This window comes from Ranitomeya imitator, chromosome 5, assembly GCF_032444005.1.
Source record: "Ranitomeya imitator isolate aRanImi1 chromosome 5, aRanImi1.pri, whole genome shotgun sequence".
Classification (NCBI taxonomy): Eukaryota; Metazoa; Chordata; class Amphibia; order Anura; family Dendrobatidae; genus Ranitomeya; species Ranitomeya imitator.
Genome location: NC_091286.1, coordinates 177,677,557 through 177,701,258, shown reverse-complemented (window position 1 = coordinate 177,701,258; position 23,702 = coordinate 177,677,557). Strand labels below are relative to the sequence as shown.

Here is a 23,702-nt window from a genome sequence, read left to right as displayed (position 1 = left end):
CAAACGCAATGTGACGCCGGCAGACCATTCCATCTAAGTCTGCATTCCAAGCTCTCCCATGCGCCCAAACAGTGGTTTACCCCCACATATGGGGTATCAGCGTACTCAGGACAAATTGTAAAACAACTTTTGGGGTCCATTTTCTCCTGTTACCCTTGGTAAAATAAAACAAATTGGAGCTGAAGTAAATTTTTTGTGAAAAAAAGTTAAATGTTCATTTTTATTTAAACATTCCAAAAATTCCTGTGAAGCACCTGATGGGTTAATAAACTTCTTGAATATGGTTTTGAGCACCTTGAGGGGAGCAGTTTTTAGAATGGTGTCATACTTAGTATTTTCTATCATATAGACCCCTCAAAATGACTTCAAATGAGATGTGGTCCCTAAAACAAAAATGGTGTTGTAAAAATGAGAAATTGCTGGTCAACTTTTGACCCTTATAACTCCCTAACAAAAAAAAATTTTGGTTCCAAAATTGTGCTGATGTAAAGTAGACATGTGGGAAATGTTACTTATTAAGTATTTTGTGTGACATATCTCTGTGATTTAATTGCATAAAAATTCAAAGTTGGAAAATTGTGAAATTTTCATAATTTTCGCCAAATTTCCGTTTTTTTCACAAATAAACGCAGGTACTATCAAAGAATTCACTATCATGAAGTACAATATGTCATAAGAAAATGTCAGAATCACTGGGATCCGTTGAAGCGTTCCAGAGTTATAACCTCATAAAGGGACAGTGGCCAGAATTGTAAAAATTGGCCCGGTCATTAACGTGCAAACCACCCTTGGGGGTAAAGGGGTTAATGACAACCACAGAGCAGTCAGTGGTGGTCAGAGTACGCTAATACATTGAAGGCTCACCAGAAGCCAAACCCCAAGTTATATACATAAACCATCAAGGAATTGGAGGCAATACATAGTCCTGCAAGTGTAGTCCTGAGCCCCAACGCACGTTTCGTGTATAGCTTCTTCCAGGGGAACTGTATGTGTAAGTGTCAGTATTGGAGGTATTTATAGCCCTATCCTTCATAGGTGGCAGCGGCGTGGTAATGGCACTCGCATCACTGAGTCGGGTCCCGGCGCATGCGCAGGTCAGCGTCCAACGTCACTGTTCCACTTCCCCGTCCGACACGTCAGGACGGGGGGCGGAGTCAGCGAAGTCACGGACGCGTTGCCATGGTAACACGGTAACCCGGACAGCGTTTGAGCGCTCTCACCGCAGGAGGTAAAATGGAAGTAAGGGGACGGGAGAGCGGAAACGGGAGAGGGAGAAGGAAAGGAGCAGGGGAACAAGAAAGAAAGAGAGCAAAGAAACTGAGGAGGGGCGGTATTAAAGGGAACCTGTCACCCCGAAAATCGCGGGTGAGGTAAGCCCACCGGCATCGGGGGCTTATCTACAGCATTCTGTAATGCTGTAGATAAGCCCCCGATATTACCTGAAAAAGGAGAAAAAGACGTTATATTATACTCACCCAGGGGCCCCAGACATCACACATCGCACAGGTGCCCTAGACATCTTAAGCTAGTTTCACATTTGCGCACGGCTGTGTACGCTCTCAGTGAAGCCACGCCCATTGTCGCGCCCGCCAATTAAGCTCCTCCCAGGTGCACATGTGGCCGCATGCGGCCTGCGTACCCAATCTTTATCATTTGGTACGCAGGCCCTGCGGATGTTTGCGTTTGCGTCCGCATTCGTTGTTTTGATGATTTGGTGAACGCAAGAAAATCCAGCTTGTTGCCTTTACCGCGGGTTGCAGCACCATCAAAAGAATGTCGGCGGGGCGCAGCAGTGGTCAAGGCTTCACTGAGAGCGTACGCATGCGCACGGCTGTACGCAAATGTGAAACTAGGATTGAGTGATATACTTAAGAGCAGGGCCCCAGACATCGCACAGGGGGTCCCAGACAGTGTACAGTGGGTCCCAGACAGCGCACAGGGGGTCCCAGACAGCGCACAGGGGACATGCGCTCTGTCTTATTCCCCCTCTTGCACGCTTTCTCTTATCCCCTTGCTCACTGTCTCTGCCCCCTGTGCGCTATGTGGGACCCCCTGTGGGCTGCCTGGGGTCCTGTGGGCTGCCTGGGGTCCTGTGGGCTGCCTGGGGTCCTGTTCACTGCCTGGGGCACCGTGCGCTGTATAGGTCTCCGTGCGCTGCCCGGGGCCCCTGTGTGCTGCCTGGGGCCCTGTGCACTGCCTGGGGCCCGTCTGCTGCCTAGGGCCCCTGTGCGCTGCCTGGGACCCCTGTGGGCTGCCCGGGGTCATGTGCGCTGCCCGGGGCCCCTGTGGGCTGCCCGGGGCCCTGTGGGCTGCCTGGGGCCCCTGTGTGCTGCCTGGGGGCCCTGTGCGCTGCCTGGAGCCCTGTGGGCTGCCTGGGGTCCCTGTGGGCTGCCTGGGGTCCTGTGCACTGCCTGGGGCACCGTGCGCTGTTTGGGGCACCGTGCGCTGTTTGGGGCTCCGTGCGCTGCCTGGGGCCCCTGTTTGCTGCCTGGGGCCTCTGTGCCCTGCCTGGGGGCCCTGTGGGCTGCCTGGGGCCCCTGTGTGCTGCCTGATCTACAGCAGCTGGGGTATATTCTGATCTGGAGGGGTATAATCTGGACTACAGTCATGGCCAGAAGTTTTGAGAATGACACCAAAATTATATTTTCACATGATCTGCTGCCCTCTGGTTTTTATTAGTGTTTGTCTGATGTTTATATCACATACAGAAATATAACTGCAATCATATTAGGAGTACCAATAGGTTATATTGACAGTTAGAATGAGTTAATGCAGCAAGTCAATATTTGCAGTGTTGACCCTTCTTCTTCAAGACCTCTGCAATTCTCCCTGGCATGCTCTCAATCAACTTCTGGACCAAATCCTGACTGATAGCAGTCCATTCTTGCATAATCAATTCTTGCATTTTGCCAGAATTTGTTGGTTTTTGTTTGTCCACCCGTCTCTTGATGATTGACCACAAGTTCTCAGTGGGATTAAGATCTAGGGAGTTTCCAGGCCATGGACCCAAAATCTCTATGTTTTGTTCCATGAGCCATTTAGCTATCACCTTTGCTTTATGGCAAGGTGCTCCATCATGCTGGAAAAGGCATTGTTGGGCGCCAAACTGCTCTTGGACGGTTGGGAGAAGTTGCTCTTGGAGGACATTCTGGTACCATTCTTTATTCATGGCTGTGTTTTTAGGCAAGACTGTGAGTGAGCCGATTCCCTTGGCTGAGAAGCAACCCCACACATGAATGGTTTCAGGATGCTTTACAGTTGGCATGAGACAAGACTGGTGGTAGCGCTCACCCCTTCTTCTCCGAATAAGCTGTTTTCCAGATGTCCCAAACAATCGAAAAGGGGATTCATCAGAGAAAATAATTTTGCTCCAGTCCTCAGCAGTCCACTCCCTGTACCTTTTGCAGAATATCAGTCGGTCCCTGATGTTTTTTCTGGAGAGAAGTGGTTTCTTTGCTGCCCTCCTTGAAACCAGGCCTTGCTCAAAGAGTCTCTGCCTCACAGTGCGTGCAGAAGCACTCACACCAGCCTGCTGCCATTCCTGAGCAAGCTTGGCACTGCTGGTAGTCCGATCCCGCAGCTGAAACAGTTTTAAGATACGGTCCTGGCGCTTGCTGGACTTTCTTGGGCGCCCTGAAGCCTTTTTGACAACAATGGAAGCTCTCTCCTTGAAGTTCTTGATGATGCGATAGATTGTTGACTTGAGGTGCAATCTTTGTAGCTGCGATACTCTTCCCTGTTAGGCCATTTTTGTGCAGTGCAATGATGGCTGCACGCGTTTCTTTAGAGATAACCATGGTTAACTGAAGAGAAACAATGATACCAAGCACCAGCCTCCTTTTAAAGTGTCCAGTGATGTCATTCTTACTTAATCATGACTGATTGATCGCCAGCCCTGTCCTCGTCAACACCCACACCTGTGTTAATGGATCAATCACTAAAACGATGTTAGCTGCTCCTTTTAAGGCAGGACTGCAATGATGTTGAAATGTGTTTTGGGGTTAAAGTTCATTTTCTGGGCAAATATTGACTTTGCAAGTACAGTAATTACTGTTAAGCTGATCACTCTGACATTCAGGAGTATATGCAAATTGCCATTAGAAAAAATGAAGCAGTAGACTTTGGAAAAATTAATATTTGTCTCATTCTCAAAACTTTTGGCCATGACTGTAGTCCAAATTATACCCCGGGGTATAGTTTGGGCTAGGCCAGAATATACTTGGGGTATTGTTGTGAATTCTGTTGTCGAACTCCCTCCTGTGGTCGTGAATGGTACTTCGGCGAGTTCTGTCTATGGGCTCCCTCTGGTGGCTATGAGTGAAGCTGCTGCTTCTGAGGTTCCTTACACAGGTGACGTGGTTTATCCTTTGGTTGGCTGCTCTATTTAACTCCTCTCAGATCGTTACTCCATGCCAGCTGTCAATGTTTTTGCATTGGTTCAGTTCGCTCCTGGATCTCTCTGGTGACCTGCCTTCTCCTGCAGAAGCTAAGTTCCTGATAGTCATTATTTGTTCTCTGTTTTCTTGTCCAGCTGGTTATCATGATTTTGTCTTGCTAGCTGGAAGCTCTGGGATGCAGAGTGGCCCCTCCGCACCGTGAGTCGGTGCGGAGGTCTTTTGTGCACACTCTGCGTTGTCTTTTGTAGGTTTTTGTGCTGATCACAAAGTTACCTTTCCTATCCTCTGTCTATTTAGTAAGTCTGGCCTCCCTTTGCTGAAACCTGTTTCATCTCTGCGTTTGTGACTTTCATCTTTACTCACAGTCAATATATGTGGGGGGCTGCCTTTACCTTTGGGGAATTTCTCTGAGGCAAGGTAGGCTTTATTTTCTATCTCTAGGGCTAGATAGCTCTTAGGCTGTGACGAGGCGCCTAGGTCTGGTCAGGAGCGCTCCACGGCTATTTTTAGTGTGTGTGATAGGATTAGGGCTTGCGGTCAGCAGAGCTCCCACATCCCAGAGCTCGTCCTGTATGAGGTTTAACCATCAGGTCATTCCGGGTGCTCCTAACCACCAGGTCATAACAGGGTATAATCTGGCCTAGGCCACTTTAACCCCGGGTGTATTCTGGGCGGGGGGTTAAACTGGCCTGTTACACTGGGACCTTCCTAGTGGTCCACTAGGAGCTGCTACAGGACCGGAGCATGAGACCTCCGACCTCCAATGAGAGGTCGTCCCTTGTGCATGCTCAGAAAAAGAAAAGCAGGACTTAGTCTCCAGGGACGCCCGCTCGCCGCTGATCAGTACTGGTTACAATGGCTGAGCCTGGAAGGAAAGCAGTAACCAGCAGCACAGCATCAGCTTGAGCCAGATGCTTCTGAGCAGTCTCCACTACGGCTAGAGAATGGGAGACCGCAGCGGAGATGGTCAGAGATTCCCCCTGTGCAAAGGTGGGAACTCGACACCTAACAGCGTGTTTTTGTTTGACAGCTGTCACACACTAAAAGACGCTTTTTATTGCAAAAATAGAATTAGTCTTACCGGTAATTCGGTTTCTAGGAACCTTCCACGACAGCAGCATAGGAGGAGGTCTCCCCGCCCTAATGGGGGACAGGAAACACAAAGAGGTTAAATACCCTCCCCTTCCTGTAACCACCAGTGTTTTCTGTGGACACAGTAGCATGTATAATTACCACTCAAGTGCATTACCACTCAATGATCATCAATAGGGAGGGAAATTAGTGCTGTCGTGGAAGGTTCCTAGAAACCGAATTACCGGTAAGACTAATTCTATTTTCTCCAGTCACCTTCCAGGACAGCAGCATAGGAGTAGTACCAACAATTTAATTTCTTAGGGAGGGACAACAGCCTGCAGAACTCTTCTGCCGAATGTTAAATCTCTGTTAAAGTCTAGTCTGTAGTGCCTGGTGAACGTATGGACCGAAGACCAGGTGGCAGCTCTGCATATCTGCTCCGTAGATGCGTCTCTTCTCTCTGCCCATGATGTTGACACTGATCGAGTAAAGTGGGTCTTTAATGATGAAGAAGGAGATAGATTCTGAGATGAGTATGCGAGAGATATGGCTTGCTTGATCCAATTGGCGATTGTGTTTTTGCCGCCTTCTTGCCCCTGTTCCTTCCCGAGTGTTGGATAAATACATTCCAATCAATCCTCCAACTCTCGGTCTGCTGAAGGTAATAAAGAACCACCCTTCGGACATCCAGGGTGTGGAAGGACTCTTCCTTACTGTTGGAAAGATTTGGGCAACACTATATCCTGACCTCTATGAAAATCTGACGTTACGTTAGGCAGGAGAGTAGGGTCTAGACGAAGGACTATACTATCTGTTGTTACCGTTAAGCAAGGCTCCTGCATGGATAGGGCCTGTAATTCTCCTATATGTCTAGCGGAGGTAATTGCCACTAAAAAGATGGTTTTGAGGTTAACAACCTTTAAACAAGTTCCCGATAAAGGTTCGAATTGATCTTGCGTTAAGGTATTAAGTACCAGATTTAGGTCCCAAGGGGGAGTGCAACTATGAACTCTGGGACGAATTCTACTGGCTGAGGCCATGAAGCTTTTTTCCAATGATGGTTGGCTAAGTTCTGGTCAAAGAATGAACTAAGAGCTGAGACCTGAACCTTTATGGTACGAGGCCTAACACCTATATCGAGACCCTTCTGGAGGAAATCTAAGATCTGAGCAATATTCGGGTGGAATGGGTCTGGAGTGTTTGGAGAACACCAGGTCCGATTTCTGCCGATTTGGAATCCAACCCATGGAATCCAGAATTTCTAGAGTCCTTGTCACATCCTATGCTGCTGTCCCTTTAATTTGTAAAGCGCTGCGGAATATGTTGGTGCTATATAAATAAAAATTATTATTATTATTATCCGTGTTTAGATGTGAGATACATGGAGCGGCTATGAGCAGGTCATCCAAATATGGTATAATGCAAATCCCTTGAAGTCGAATGAAAATCACTGCCTCCGTCATGATCTTTGTTAACACCCGAGGTGCTGACGAGATTCCGAATGGGAGGGCGTTGAACTGATAATGTGTGATCTAAAGACCATGGGAAATTGCAAACCTTAGGAATTTCCTGAATTTTTGATGGATGGGGACATGGTAGTAGGCATCCCTCAAATCTACTGTAGCCATCACCCAGTTCTGACCTATCAGGAGAATCGCTGACCTGATTGTCTCCATCTTGAATCTTCTGTATGTATTTACCCGATTTAGGGGTTTCAGGTTGATAATTATTCTGTGCTTCCCTGAAGGCTTTCTGATCAGAAATAGTTGAGAATAGTGTCCCCTGCCTATCTCCTGATGGGGTACTGGGGAAATTACTCCTGCTTGGAGTAATTCCTGAAGGCCAGAAAGAAATGCATCCCGGGGATGGAGATTTTGTAATCCTTAGGCGTCAAGGGGGAGGACTCTCGAACTCTAGTTTTAACCCATCTTGAATAGAACCGAGTACCCAATGGTTTGAGGAGATGGTCCGCCATTGGCCGATAAAGTTCGAGAGCCGACCCCCTACACACCGGGAGTGGTCACTGTTTGTTGGGGGTCTGCTGGGTTTGGGGGACAAGAATATTTCTGCCCTTTCCCCCTTTTAGATAACTCCAGCGACCCGTTTTGCATTTCCCTTTGAATTCTCTTTGAGAAGTTTGATCTTTAGAGGGACGGAAAAAAACGCCTTTTGGGATTGCTCTGTTCAGGAAGTTCTTTCTTTATGTCTGTGGTTTTGTCTAATATATCATCAAGGGCCTGGCCGAACAAATAGCAACCTTGTAACAGAATGGCACAAAGTTTCGCTTTGGATGTGATTTAGCCACTCCAGGATTTCAGCCACAGAGCTCTCCTGGCTGAGTTGGAAACCGATTCTGCTGAGGCATCGGCAAGGAATCCCGTGGCCTTTTGGAGAAGGGGAAGGGAATCAAGAATCACCTCCCTAGAAGTTCCCTGGGTAAGGTGATCCTCTAGAGTAACTATGGAGCCAGCGAAACAGAGATATAGCAACACAGGTAGATGCTATCTTTGTTTTAAGGAGGTTAGTGGAGGTATCACAAGATCTCCTAGCAGACTTTCAATTTTCCTATCAATGGGGTCCCTTAGCTGAGATGAGTCCTCAAATGGGAGGGCTGTCTTTTTCGTCACTCTAGAAACCTGTACGTCTACCTTCAGGGTATCCCAAAGAGAGATGTCTCCATCTAAAGGGAAGCGTTTTTTTTAATTCAGATGGAACACTAAGTCCCTTCTCAGGGGACTCCCATTCGTGAAGAATGAGGCTCTGAACATTTTCATGCACGGGAAATCCCTTTAGTTTTCTAGGTTTAAGGCCTCCAAACATTTTGTCCTGTACCGACTGCTTCACCTCCTCTTCCTCAACACCCTTGTCCCCCTGACCATACTAATTAACTCTCGTATGTCCTCAGAGGAAAAATAATATTTTTTACTATCCTCTTTGGGGATAGAAGTGGAGCCCTCATTCTCCCACATATCCTCAGTCAGAAGAACGTAATTCACCAGAGTCTGAATCAGACTCCACAGCCGACAAATTCCTCTTTTTTAGAGAAAAAGGCTGCGGTAATAAGGTCTGGGAAAGGGCCAATACAGAGGACTGGACCTCCTGTTTAATAAGGGTCTTAGGCTACTTTCACACTTGCGTCATTTGCTGTCCGTCGCAATGCATCGTTTTGGGAAAAAAAAGCATCCTGCAAATGTGCCCGCAGGATGCGTTTTTTCCCCATAGACTTGTATTGCCGACGGATCGCGACGTATGGCCATAGATCGCGTCCGTCGTGCACTGGATGCGTCGTGTTTTGGCGGACCGTCGTCACGAAAAAACTTTCAATGTAACGTTTTTTCATACATCGGATCCGCCATTTCCTACTGTGCATGCCCGGCCGGAACTCCGCCCCCTCCTCCCCGGGACATAGAATGGGCAGCGGATGCGTTGAAAAACTGCATCCGCTGCTCACGTTGTGCCAAATTTGCGACGGCCGCGTACTGACGCATGTGTTAAAGAAGCCTTAATGTTTTTAAACAGAGAGGGTAGTTCAGAACGCAACACCTCGTCAGTGCAGGTTTGGCAGAGCTTCTTCTTGTATGAAGAACGAAGCCTTGTCGCACACACACCACACTTGATGTCTTCCACTGTGTGAGGAAAATGTATATAATAAGTTTAGTTTCTCTGCCAGCACATATAGGGTGGGCATTGACCCCCCTTTACTTCAGGGTTTAGCTTTTCTTTTCAATGAGTGTAAAAGGGCTTTTATTGCTTCTTGCTGCAAACTCCTGACTTTCAGCTCCCAAAACCCTCATGCCCCTCCCAAAGGAATTTTTACGATCAGTATAGATGCATAGACAGTTGTACCAGCTGAAACTGGTCTGATCTCCCTTTTAAAACATGAGGCTCTTTGTCTTAATCTTGTAAGATTCTGGGCCAACGATTTGGGCTAGGAAAATAATAAGTACATATTGCTAAAGTCCATCGGCGCATCTATCCACCACTGTAAGCGCTAGCCTCTAACTCCAACAGATAAAAAAGTACAGATTTCTCTGGAACTATGCATCCCATCAAGCCCAAATTTGGTCTCATTAGAAAGCAAATGTTTATACAAGATAAATGCTGGGTGTGTTATGATTCTGACATGTTCTGTAGCGGAGGTACAGGCATTAGACAAACTTGTGTGAAATTTAGTAAGACTGAAGAGATAGGAGGGTCTGAGGAAACCAGCCCTGTTAGTGATGTCACGAGGCTGTGGTTATTTAAGTGACTCCACTTTACCCAGCCTTGAGAGAGTCTGTCTGAGTCTGACTTGAGCCCTCACTGCCAGTCCTGATGCATTGGGACATTTGGGAGCTCCGCCCACTAGCCTGGTTTTGCCTGAAATGACCTGAACAGATGTAAGTGTTAATTTCTCATTTAACCCCTGTTATTTTTATAATTACCTTGTACATATTTTCAGTTGTCTCATATTGTAAAATCTTTACATAACTTTTTATAAACACTGCCTTAAATCTTTTATGGAGTATAATATTTAAAATACTAGATTTGTTCTTCTGCTCTAAAACGTACCCTAAGTCTTCTGAAAGCAATTAAGCTGTTTTTGGTTAGCTTTGGACCAGTTTAAACGAAGCTGGTGGCAGCATACCGTATGCGGTGCCTTTGGGTGTCGTTGTAGCGACTGCGGGGTTGATAATTATTGTTCCTGCCTGAGCAAGGGTAGTTATATCGCGTCGCTGCAGCGTGCCCAATAGCCAGTACATAGCAGGCAGACTTTCTGGCGACTAATTACCCTAGGTGCAGTACCTAATCTGAGCTGAGGGTAAGGGGGGCACCAGAGAGCTGCAAGTTCAAGTAGAACTGTAAAGCGGGATATACATAAATCCCTGCAGTTCGTGGTATATTGAAGAGCAGTGGGATAACTAGAATAAGCCCCTGCTGTAAACTAAGAGGTCCATAGACTTGTGTGTGTTTTTTCATCACATTGTAGCAGTGGAGGGATAACTAAGATAAGCCCCCCTGCACATGTGATAGCCGTCTGTTTGCCTAAAGTCACCCCGATCCGTGACGTGGGGGTGACGGTCACGGTGTGAATCGTGACACACTGCCTTCCTGGATGTTTTGTCTTTCTTAGGGGTAGGAGCCTTGTCTCCCTAAAAAAAAAAAGAGAGAAGGAGACTAAGTCTATTTGAATCCTAGAAGTAAAGGATCTTCATCCGCTACTTACGGTAGGAAGGAGGACGCTGGGCTCAGCAGAAGCAGAGAGGGGGGTTTGTGATCGTCCATGGTCTGTCTATCCGTCACAGTCACACAGAGACAGACAGTGGCCGTACCTGGTGCTGCCCCTGACCAGGGTTAAATAACCAAGGTCACAGAGTCTGGAACAGCGCACTCCTCCTCTCCCAGGTCCGCAGGTGCAGGGGGAGGAAGGGGGAACCCGATCAGGAACGCCCCATGAGGCAGCCGACTCCATAGTACCAGTGGTGGTGCTGGGTGCGCGTGCATTCCACGCTGGAAAGCACAGGAAGTGAACCGGAAGTTCGGGAGTACGTCACTTCCGATGTGCATCCGGCGCCAAGAAGGAGGAAGAAGCCGGGGAGCAGCAAGAGGACCCCGGCCGTGCATCACCGCCCTGCTTTACCCCCGGAGGGGGCGTGGGAGGGGTGGGAAGGAGGGTCCCGAGTCCATGAGGAATGGAGACGGGAGCAGCTATGAAGGGAGGAAAGCGGAGCCCCCGACCCCAGCTGCCCGGCTAAAGGTAAGAACTGGGTACTCTGATCGCCGGCCATGGCAGCAGGACCTCTTCATGCCCCATTGGGGACAGGAAAGACACTGGTGGTTGCAGGAAGGGGAGGGTATTTAACCTCTTTGCGTTTCATGTCCTCCACCCGAGACATCCTCCTATGCTGCGGTCGTGGAAGGTGACTGGAGAAAAATATTTTTTGCATCACATTTTGAAAGCTGTAATTTTTTTTACATATTTTGGCCCACAGAGTCATGGGAGGTCTTGTTTTTTGCAGGACGAGTTGATCGTTTTTATTGAAACCATTTTCGGGCACATTTTTTTATTGCTTTTTATTACGGGGAGGCAGAATGAACAAAAAACATCAATTCAGGAATTTCTTTTGGGTGGGGCGTTTATACTTTTCCACGTGTGGTAAAATTGATAAAGCAGTTTTATTCTTCAGGTTTGTACAATTACAGCGATACCTCATTTATATAATTTTCTATGTTTTGGCGCTTTTTTTTTTTACAATAAAAACTATTTTATATAAAAAATAATTATTTTTGCATCACTTTATTCTGAGGGCTAGAACTTTTTTATTTTTTTGCTCCGTGCCGGGAGCAGGTGAGTATTTCATATTCACCTTTCCTTGTTCCACCGCCGCTCCGTCTTCCACATCCTCTGCAGTGACTGTTCAGGTCAGAGGGCGCGATGACGTATTAGTGTGTGCGCCGTCCTCTGCCTGAACAGTCACTGCGGAGAGACGGGACGCTGAGCAGCAGCAGGCAGCAACAATAGGGGAGTATGTCATTTTTTTTTTTATTACAGCAGCATTACATGTGGCACATTTTTATATGGAGCATCTTATGGGGCTAAAATGATCTGTATGGAGCATCACCCCTACTCTGGAACTCTCTACCACAACATATCAGACTCTCACCTACCATCAAAGCCTTCAAAAAGAACCTGAAGACCTACCTCTTCCGGCAAGCCTAAAACCTGCAGTAACCACCGATCGACCAAACCACTGCACGACCAGCTCTATCCTCATCTACTGTATCCTCACCCATCCCTTGTAGATTGTGAGCCCTCATGGGCAGGGTCCTCTCTCCTCCTGTACCAGTTGTGACTTGTATTGTTCAAGATTACAAGTGGTACTGCAGCTTCTGAGCTTCCTCCCTCAGGTGTTCTGGTGAGCTCGTTAACTGCTTCATTACTGAACTCCGCCTGATGCTGCTATCCTTGCTCCTTGTCAATGTTTCAGTGTTGGATCTGAGCTTCTCCTGATTGTTCCTGTGACCTGCTGCTCTGTATAGCTAAGTGCTTTTTGCTTTTTTGTTGCTTTTTTTCTGTCCAGCTTGTCTTTTGTTTTGCTGGAAGCTCTGAGACGCAAAGGGTGTACCGCCGTGCCGTTAGTTCGGCACGGTGGGTTTTTTTTTTGCCCCCTTTGCGTGGTTTTGCTTTAGGGTTTTTTGTAGACTGCAAAGTTCGCTTTACTGTCCTCGCTCTGTCCTAGAATATCGGGCCCCACTTTGCTGAATCTATTTCATCCCTACGTTTTGTCTTTTCATCTTACTCACAGTCATTATATGTGGGGGGCTGCCTTTTCCTTTGGGGAATTTCTCTGGGGCAAGTCAGGCCTATTTTTCTATCTTCAGGCTAGCTAGTTTCTTAGGCTGTGCCGAGTTGCCTAGGTAGTTGTTAGGCGCAATCCACAGCCGCTTTTAGTTGTGTTTAGGATAGGATCAGGTGTGCAGTCTACAGAGTTTCCACGTCTCAGAGCTCGTTCTTGTATTTTTGGGTATTTGTCAGATCACTGTGTGCGCTCTGATCGCTAAGCACACTGTGTTTCTGGATTGCCTTCATAACACCTGTCATTAGCAAACATAACAATACCCCTCACATGTAAAGCGCCATGGAATAAATGGCGCTATAATAATAAATAATAATTTTATGCGGCAGATTTGTATATGGAGCATCTTATTGTGCCATAATGTACTGTATGGAGCATTATTAGTAGCACATTTTAACACAACCTTCTGATGTCTCAATCAATTTTACTTTTATTGGTATCTATTTTTAATTTTGAAATTTACCAGTAGCTGCTGCATAACCTACCCTAGGCTTATACTCGAGTCATTAAGTTTTTTCAGTTTTGTGTGGCAAAATTAGGGGTTTCGGCTTATACTCGGGTCGGCTTATATTCGAGTATATACGGTATGTATAAAAATCTTGTTCTGAATGTTTGACAATTGGGATCAGATTTTGCAGATTGGTTCATGCGCCATGGTTGTCCTTATACCCCTATCATCCCTTGGTTGAACCTAATGGGCCGGTGTATTTTTCAACTGTACGGTGTACCTAAGTAGAAAACAGACTAGCTACAAAACAGATGCAAATTGAAGGGCCCCCTTGAAAGAAATGGGCTGTCTGGATTTCCCATTTTTTTTGCCTCCGAACACAAAGTCCAATATTTTGTGCTTTTTGTTCTATTCCAAAGCAAACAAAAATGCGGACTTTTGTGTTTCCCTGCCACTTAAGGCAATGAATATTCACTGCTCTCCACTCCCATAGGCGTGGAATGCAGTGAATATTCATTCCATTTAGTAGCGGCACACGTGAACGCCCAGCTAATCCGGCGGCTACAGCTAACACTGTGCTCGCTATTAAAGAGCAATGAATACTCACTGCCCACCACGCACATAGTCCCAGCGTAGGGAGCAGTGAGTATTCCGGCAGCTGTCCTCAGGTTGTAGGCATTTTATGTTGTCCATGCCATGCACGGTTTACAAGTATAAAGCAACTGCTGGCATCGGAACAAGACACTGTGAGGGAGAGCAGGAAGGCAAGTATAATGGTTTATGTTTGTTTTTTTTTTAATGGGGTGGTGCATACCAGGATAAGGATGGGGACCAGCACACCAGGACGGAATTGGGGGCCCTGCACACCAGGATAGGGAATGAGGGGGGGACCATGCCCGCTAAGATAACGAATGAGGGCGGGGACCATGCCCGCAAAGATAACGAATGAGGGCGGGGACCATGCCCGCAAAGATAACGAATGAGGGCGGGGACCATGCCCGCAAAGATAACGAATGAGGGCGGGGACCATGCCCGCAAAGATAACGAATGAGGGCGGGGACCATGCCCGCAAAGATAACGAATGAGGGCGGGGACCATGCCCGCAAAGATAACGAATGAGGGCGGGGACCATGCCCGCAAAGATAACGAATGAGGGCGGGGACCATGCCCGCAAAGATAACGAATGAGGGCGGGGACCATGCCCGCAAAGATAACGAATGAGGGCGGGGACCATGCCCGCAAAGATAACGAATGAGGGCGGGGACCATGCCCGCAAAGATAACGAATGAGGGCGGGGACCATGCCCGCAAAGATAACGAATGAGGGCGGGGACCATGCCCGCAAAGATAACGAATGAGGGGGGGACCATGCCCGCAAAGATAACGAATGAGGGGGGGACCATGCCACGCCAAGACAGGGAATGAGGGGGGGACCATGCCCGCCAAGACAGGGAATGAGGGGGGGACCATGCCCGCCAAGACAGGGAATGAGGGGGGGACCATGCCCGCCAAGACAGGGAATGAGGGGGGGACCATGCCCGCCAAGACAGGGAATGAGGGGGGGACCATGCCGCCAAGACAGGGAATGAGGGGGGGACCATGCCCGCCAAGACAGGGAATAAGGGGGGGACCATGCCCGCCAAGACAGGGAATGAGGGGGGGACCACGCCCGCCAAGACAGGGAATGAGGGGGGGACCACGCCCGCCAAGACAGGGAATGAGAGGGGGACCACGCCCGCCAAGACAGGGAATGAGAGGGGGACCACGCCCGCCAAGACAGGGAATGAGAGGGGGACCACGCCCGCCAAGACAGGGAATGAGGGGGGGACCACGCCCGCCAAGACAGGGAATGAGGGGGGGACCATGCCCGCCAAAATAGGGAATGAGGGGGGGACCATGCCCGCCAAGATAGGGAATGAAGGGGGGACCATGCCCGCCAAGATAGAGAATGAGGGGGGACCATGCCCGCCAAAATAGAGAATGATGGAGGACCATGCCCGCCAAAATAGAGAATGAGGGGGGACCATGCCCGCCAAAATAGAGAATGAGGGGGGACCATGCCCGCCAAGATAGAGAATGAGGGGGGACCATGCCCGCCAAGATAGAGAATGAGGGGACCATGCCCGCCAAGATAGAGAATGAGGGGACCATGCCCGCCAGAATAGGGATGAGGGGACCATGCCCGCCAGAATAGGGATGAGGGGGACCATACCCACCAGAATAGGGATGAGAGGGACCATACCCACCAGAATAGGGATGAGGGGGACCATGCATAGCAGAATAGCGATGAGGTGACCATATATACCAGGAAGGAGGATATTAAGTACAGAAATTACCACATTTTTGCTTGTTTTTTTTTTTTCTTATTTCCTCCTCTAAAACCTAGGTGCGTCTTATGGTCCTGTGCGTCTTATAATCAGAAATATATGGTAACTGGTTAACAGCCGCAGGTGGAGCAGTGTCAAGTGTGGGGTTAAAACGTGAGTTCAGCATGCGAGCACACATTAAATGTATGGGCACTACCTTTGATGACATGTATATCAAAGGTAGTGAAAGGGTTAAAACGCAAGTGTGAACCAAGTCATTTCACATGTATGGTTTTGATATTTGTATATGTTCCCATCCCTTCATGATACAATCTTGACATTGGCTTCAAAAACAGCTGATGAGAAGGCACAGTTAAGTGCCATGGTTGTTTTATTGGGCAACAATTGATGCAACAAGCCATGGAATTCAAGAGAAATGCTAAGGAAATAAAGTGCAGCTCAACTGCACCATTGTCACAATGTTATTTGCAGTAGTACTTCATGCAATGAAAATGTCCCATTGAAATATATACGGGTATGGACCGCTATGCATACGTTCCTACTCAGACTTCTGGAGAGAAAAATAAGGGGGAGAGACAAGCCCACCTAGGGTAATATTGAAAGATACAGTGACTAACCAATAAAAAGATACAGTGACTAACCAATAAAGATACAGTGACTAAACCAATTGTAATTTAAATTAAAAAATAAAAGTTAAGGGACCACATCACATTTGAAGTGATTTTGAGGGGCCTATATGACAGAAAATACCCAAAAGTGACACCATTCTAAAAATTGCACCCCTCAAGGTGTTTAAAACAACATTCAAGAAGTTTATTAACCCTTCAGTTGCATCACGAAAACTGAAGCAATGTGGAAGGAAAAAATTTTACATTGAACTTTTTTTTTCACAAGGGTAACAAGAGAAAATGGACCCCAAAATTTGTTGTGCAATTTCTCTTGAATACGACGATAATCCACACGTGGGGAAAATCCACTGTTTGAGCGCATGACAGGACTGGGAAGGGAAGGAGCACTGTTTGACTTTTTGAAAGCAAAATTGGCTGGAATAGAGAGCAGACACCTTATTTGGGGAGCCCCTGATGTGCCTGAACAGTGGAAACCCCCTACAAGTGACCTCATGTTGGAAACCACACCCCTCAAGGATTTTATCCGGTGGTATAGTGAGCATTTTGAAACCACAGGTACAACACAGGATTTGATAACATTAGGCATCATATTTAGTCATGAGCGAGTATATTCTTTGCTCGGGTTTTCCCGAGCATGCTCGGGTGATCTCCTAGTATTTGTTAGTGTGCGGAGACTAAGTTTTCATCGCTGCAGCTGAATGATTTAGGGTACGTTCACATTTGCGTTGTTTTGTGTTGCGTCGGCGACGCAACGCACAACGCATGGTTTTGTGACGCATGCGTCCATTTTTGGCTTGCTTTTGGACGCCCAAAAAAAATGCAACTTGCTGCGTCCTCTGCGCCCTGACGCTTGCGCCAAAAATGACGCATGCGTCACAAAACGCAAGACAACGCATGTCCATGCGCCCCCATGTTAAATATAGGGGCGCATGAGGCATACGTCGCCGCGGCTGCGCCCGATGCAAAGCTAATGTGATCGTAGCCTTACAGCTATTAGCCAGGCTGACTACATGGAGGGGTTGCCTGGTTGCTAGGGAACCCCCACATGTAATCAAGCTGTTATTAGCTGTAAATCATTCAGCTTGCGGTGATGAAAACTTAATCTCTGAACACCAACAAATACTCGGAGATCACCTGAGCGTACTCGGAAAACCCGAGCAACGAGTACACTCGCTCATCACTAATATTGAATATGTCGTCAGTGTTGAGCACAAGTTCTTGCTACTCCAGTTTGCATCATGTGCTCGGGTAAGCACTGAGGATCGCAGGTGCTCGAGTGACATGCTCGAGTCCCTGCTCCTCCATGTTTCGTGGCTATTAAACATAAAAAAAAAAAACATGCGGGGATCCGCGATACTCCGTGCATACCCGAGCACCCCATGCAAACTCGAGTAGCCAGGACTTGCACGCAACACTAGCTGTCATATCTTTTTTTATTCATTTTTTTACTTTTGAAAAGAATACCAATTCTAACTCCAACCCTAAGGCTATGTGCACACGTACAGGTTTTTTCGCGTTTTTTTCGCGCTAAAACCGCTATAAAAACTCATTAAAAACGCATACATTATGCATTCTATCATTTAGAATGCATTCTGCATGTTTTGTGCACATGGATGCGTTTTTTTACGCGAAAAAAAATGCATCGCGGTAAAAAAAATGAGCATGTTCATTATTTTTGCGGATTTTCTGCGTTTTTCCCGCAATTCTATGCATTTGGGAAAAAACGCACAAAAAACGCACAAAAAACGCGGTAAAAACGCATGCGGATTTCTGGCAGAAATGTCCGGTTTTTGTCAGGAAAATTTCTGCAAGAAATCCTGACGTGTGCACATACCATTAGGCTATGTTCACACTTTGCGGATTTAGCTGCAGATCCGCAGCGGATTTGACCGCTGTGGATCCGCAGCAGTTTCCCATGAGTTTACAGTACAATGTAAACCTATGGGAAACAAAAAACGCTGTGCACATGCTGCGGAAAAAAATGCGCGGAAGCGCTGCGGATTACATTCTGCAGCATGTCACTTCTTTTCTGCGGATTTTCACTTGCTCCAATAGGAAAATGCAGATGAAAATCCGCATAAGAATCCGAAGTAAAAACCGCAATAAATCCGCAGTAAAAACCGCGACGGGTATTCACTGCGGATTTTGGAATTCCGCTGCAGAAAAATCCGCAGTGGAATCCGCAAAGTGTGCACATAGCCTAAGACAAAAGTAACACAGCAGCAACACAACCCTAATCCCAACGAACGGAAAAAAAATACAATTTTTTTATTTTATAATTTTTATGCAACTAAGGGGGTAACAAAAGGGGGAATTTACTATTTTTTTTTATTTTTATCACTGTGATAGGGTCTATCACAGTGATCAAAAGAAACCAATAGGAAAAATTCCCTATTGCTGTCAAATATCGGCCAGCTGATCTTGTTGAGCGCACTACGCATGCGTCTGCCATTGTTCTTCCAGGAAGATGATGTGGAGGACTGAGGGATGAAGCAAAAGGGCTCAGAGGACTCCACTTCTATCTTCTGTGATATGTTAGATCATATCAGAGGAGATAAATTGGACTTTTTTTTTTTTTTTTTTTAGATAGCTTTATTCACCAAATAATCTCCATGTGCACACGTTACAGATTATTGTGCGGATTTTTACACACTGTTTTTGCTAAATCTGCAGGTAAACCGGACTGCGGATTACCCATGGATATACCGCGGTTTTTGTGCAGATTCCACCTGCGGTTTTACACCTGTGGATTCCTATTGAGGAGCAAGTGTAAACTGCTGCGGAATCCGCACAAAGAATTGACTTGCTGCGGAAAAAACACTGCTGCGTTTCCGCGAGTTTTTTTCCGCACCATGTGCACTGCGGATTTTGTTTTCCATACGTTTACATAGTACTGTACAATGCATGGAAAACAGCTGCAGATCCGCAGCGCAAAATCTGCTGCGGATCCGCAGAAAAATCCACAACGTGTGCACACAGCCTTATGCAGAATAAAAACATGAAACTGCAGATGTCCCTGCACCTCGATGGCATGAAATCGAGCAAAATTCCAGATGTCTTCTGGATGGTGATGGGAGCAGTTCCCTGCCAAACCTAAGAAGCCCACGTTAAATCCAGGTGGGTAGGCAGAGGAAGCCTGTTACTACTGTCAGTGGAGGCATTCGCCCTGCTGGCACTGGTCCATACTGGGAGGGGGATGGGGGGCGCTATACCCTTATCTCTCAGCACCACTAAAAAGCAGCTCTGAGGAATAAGCACCCAATAACTGCCACTGTTAAGATGTGTATTGGTGGTCGTTAAGAGGTTAAACCTCCTATCCGTGTTATATTAATTGTGCTATGTAGTTTGTTTTGGTTTTTTAAAGAGCTAAGTGAGAGTACAAAGTGTTGAAGTAACAATTACTTTTCCTCTTGGATACTGCTTCCTTTCTGCTGCAGCATGACCTTTAGCAAATGTCAAATCTCCTTTTTCTACCATACTCAGATTATATTTCATGAATGTCTGAATTCGGCCTAAGGGTGAATTCATACAACCACAATTTTGATCAATAAACAAGGTCAATGGCACAATTAAAGTACAGCTCTAGCAGTTTGTCTTCATTCTACTGCTAATCATGTTCCCTGCACCTAGAAATGTACTCACCAGCCGCCATATTCTTCTCTTGTCAGCTCTACTCCAGTCGATCTTCCGCATGTAATGGTGACCTGCTGGATCGCTCCAGTGTTTGCTAGTTTATGAGAGCAAGAATGATTCTCTCATAGAATCTGCCGTCTGGTCAGTCAGTCATAAGATGGTAGAACGGGACTGGAGCGGCGACAGGAAGAGCTGAAGACGGCAGCTGCTGAGCATAATAGGGTCAGCGAACTTACATTCGTGCCACCACTCCATCGCTTAAATAAAAAAAGCTGGAGTGATGCTTAAAATAAACACGCATCAGCAGATGAAAACTTGCAGAAGATAGGTAGAATTGTGGCAAATGTCACATTGGATCAGTTCATAGAGCTGCAAATTCAAACATTAGATGCAAAAATGACACGCGTGATGTTGGCTGGATGGGTTGGAGCCCAAACACATACTGATCGCCATGGGCTGAATCACAGATTAAACATTTTTTCACATTATTGGATCTTTTGGGCCAGTGCTGTGATCCAGACTTTGGCTCCTGCTGGAGTTTTCCCATTAATAACACTTCAGCTATGGGGCGATTACATTCTGATGTCCCATCCCACACCAGGGGTCAGTACTGCTTGGAGCACAAGATTAGGAATCGCAGATGTCCCTGCACCTCCATGACACCAGATCAAGCTGAAGTCCAGATGTCTGCTGGCTGGTGATGGGAGCAGGTCCCCACCAAACCCAAGAAGCCCTGCTGAATGCCTGTCACTACTGGCAGTGGAGGCACCACTCCATGCTGGATTGTGTCACACTCTGCCCTTTGCCCTCGGCCTTCCACGCTCATGAGAAGTGTGTGACCAGGGCTCGGCAGTGGGCACCCTGTGGGGGCAGTGCTGATGGTGCCCTCTCCCCTGCACCACCTTCCCGTCTAGCTTACTTGAGAAAATATCAGTCAACCGCCTATTTGGCTGTGAAACGTCCCTTCCGGACTTTCACTTTTGCCCTCATTTGAAGCTGCCTGCCCCTGTTGCCCTGGCAGTGCCAACTTTGTTTTCTGCTCCGCTTTGCCTGCGAACTCCGTTGCTGTCTGTGCCCGATTGTGCCCCCTTGCCCGCCTCTCCACAAACTCCCTAGCCTCCTGCAAGCACATAGCCGTGGCCCGGGCGGCCAGCCGTGGATTGTTAGAGCCCTGCTTACCTTTGTGGCCATGCTGTGCCCCTTCAGTTCGCTTGCACCCCCGGAGACAGACACACAGGGAAGCTGCCAGCAGCACTGCCACTTCCTGTCCGGGCCTCTGTGTGCGGGGAGAAAGGCCTGCTGCTGACTCCCTCTAGCGACAGCACGGCGCCATTACCAGTCACTGCCTCCTACCGGCTACCGTCTACAGCCTGTAAGCTGCACCAGCTGCAGGATAGGGCACAATATGGAATATCGTGTGCGCCATTTCCCTCCATAGCCAGTGTCGGACTGGAGTGCCAAGGGCCCACCAGTAATATTACAACTATTACACAACCCTGGTTCACAAATGTACCTATAGCTCTATAGAATAAACTGGGTAGTTTGGGTAATGAATGATGACATTCTGCTTTTTTCTGTCCAGAGTGAATCAAGTGAATTATACAAAGTGCTACCCATACAGAGGGATTGGGGGCCCAGATGTGCACAGGGCCCTCCGGGGGATTCCCCTGTTACCCTATGGGCCAGTCCGAGCCTGACCACATCCATGTTAATATGAGAGGCCATGGAACCATGATTACAAACAGTGATCTAAGGCTACGTTCACATTTGCATTGTGTGCTGCGTCGGCGACACAACGCACGCAAAAACGCATGCAAAACGCAGCAAAACGCTGCGTTTTGTGACGCATGCGTTCATTTTTATAGCGCAAAAAAATGCAACAAGCAGCGTCCTCTGCGCCCTGACGCTTGTGCCAAAAAAAGCATGCGTCACAAAACGCAACAAAGCGCATGTCCATGCGCCCCCCATGTTAAATATAGGGACGCATGCGTCGCCGCGGTTGCGCCCGATGCCCCGCAAATGTGAACGTAGCCTTAGGAAAGCATGTCCTTTCACACTTTTAAAACAGGCCATTATAGGTCTCCATGTGCCCCCTCCACTTACCTGGAGAGCAAAGAGATGTAACAAGGGGTTAACTGTAGTGATCAGCGAGTATACCCATTACTGGGGTTTCCCCGATCATGCTCTGGTGATCTCCGAGTATTTTGGGGTGCTCAGAGATTTAGTTTTCGTTGCCGCAGCTGCATGATTTGTGACTGCTAGACTGGCTGAATACATGTGGCAATTCCCTAGCAGGCAACCCCCACGTCTTCAGCCTGTCTAGCAGCCGCAAATCATACAGCTGCAGCAGCGAAAAAAATCTCCGAGCACTCCAAAATACTAGGAGACCACTCGAGCATGCTCAGGGAAACCCGAGTAACAAGTATACTCGCTTATCACTAGTTAACAGTCATTGGCACCTCTGCACGAAGGATGGAAGAATTGAGCTATGTGCACATTATGTACTTTTCAGATATATTCCAACTGGAACCTGCCTTAAAAATAAATGCTTAAAAATGTAAACATGTGCTATGACCCATAAACTTTCTGTGTATATGTTCTGTTTTTTGTCACTTCTTTTAACCACTTCAGGCTTTGAGAGTGGTTCATTCTAGCGCATCACAGTGGCTCAGTGGTTAGCACTGAAGCCTTGCAGCTCTAGGGTCCTGGGTTGAAATCCCACCAAGAACAACATCTGCAAGAAGATTGTATGTTCTCCCCGTGTTTGCGTGGCTGTTCTCTGGTTTCCTTCCACAAAAAATAGCACTAATGGGGACAGTGATGACAATGTTTGTAAAGCGTTGTGGGATATGATGGTGAGGATGGATATGATGGTGCTACATAAGTGTGTAAAATAAAATAAATTAGTCTGACTGCTTACAGTGCCTTGCGAAAGTATTCGGCCCCCTAGAACTTTTCAACCTTTTCCCACCCACATATCATGCTTCAAACATAAAGATACCAAATGTAAATTTTTGGTGAATAATCAACAACAAGTGGAACACAATTGTGAAGTTGAACGAAATTTATTGTGGATCTCTGGATGATCCAATGTTGTCCTAAATGCCTAATGATGATAAATATAATCCACCTGTGTGTAATCAAGTCTCCGTATAAATGCACCTGCTCTGTGATAGTCTCAGGGTTCTGTTTGAAGCACAGAGAGCATCATGAAGACCAAGGAACACAACAGGCAGGTCCGTGATACTGTTGTGGAGATGTTTAAAGCCGGATTTAGATACAAAATGATTTTCAAAACTTTAAACATCCCAAGGAGCACTGTGCAAGCGATCATATTGAAATGGAAGGAATATCATACCCCTGCAAATCTACCAAGACCCGGCTGTCCCTCTAAACTTTCATCTCAAACAAGGAGAAGACTGATCAGAGATGCAGCCAAGAGGCCCATGATCACTCTGGATGAACTGCAGAGATCTAAAGCTGAGGTGCGACAGTCTGTTGATAGGAAACAATCAGTCGTACATTGCACAAATCTGGCCTTTATGGAAGAGTGGCAAGAAGAAAGCCATTTCTCAAAGATATCCATAAAAAGGGTTGTTTAAAGTTTGCAACAAGACACCTGGGAGACACACAAAACATGTGGAAGAATGTGCTCTGGTCAGATGAAACCAAAATCGAACGTTTTGGCAACAATGCCAAATGATATGTTTGGTGTAAAGGCAAACAGTTCATCACCCTGAACACACCATCCCCACTGTCAAACATGGTGGTGGCAGCATCATGGTTTGGGCCTGCTTTTCTTTAGCAGGGACAGGGAAGATGGTTAAAATTGATGGGAAGATGGATGGAGCCAAATAC

At 47.1% G+C, this 23,702-nt stretch overlaps 1 protein-coding gene across 3 annotated transcripts in view; it reads right to left on the bottom strand.

The window, feature by feature from the left end:
• SNX9 (sorting nexin 9) overlaps nt 1–21,146 on the bottom strand; it is a 547,796-nt gene extending 526,650 nt beyond the window's left edge. The window contains exon 1 of one of the 3 annotated variants that reach the window (XM_069769362.1): nt 21,024–21,146. In XM_069769362.1, the coding sequence (XP_069625463.1) occupies nt 21,024–21,035 (12 nt within the window). In that variant the 5' untranslated portion in view covers nt 21,036–21,146. The remainder of the gene's footprint in view (nt 1–21,023) is intronic. The other 2 variants (XM_069769364.1, XM_069769363.1) reach the window with 2 other exon arrangements.
• Between the last annotated feature and the right edge of the window lie 2,556 nt (nt 21,147–23,702).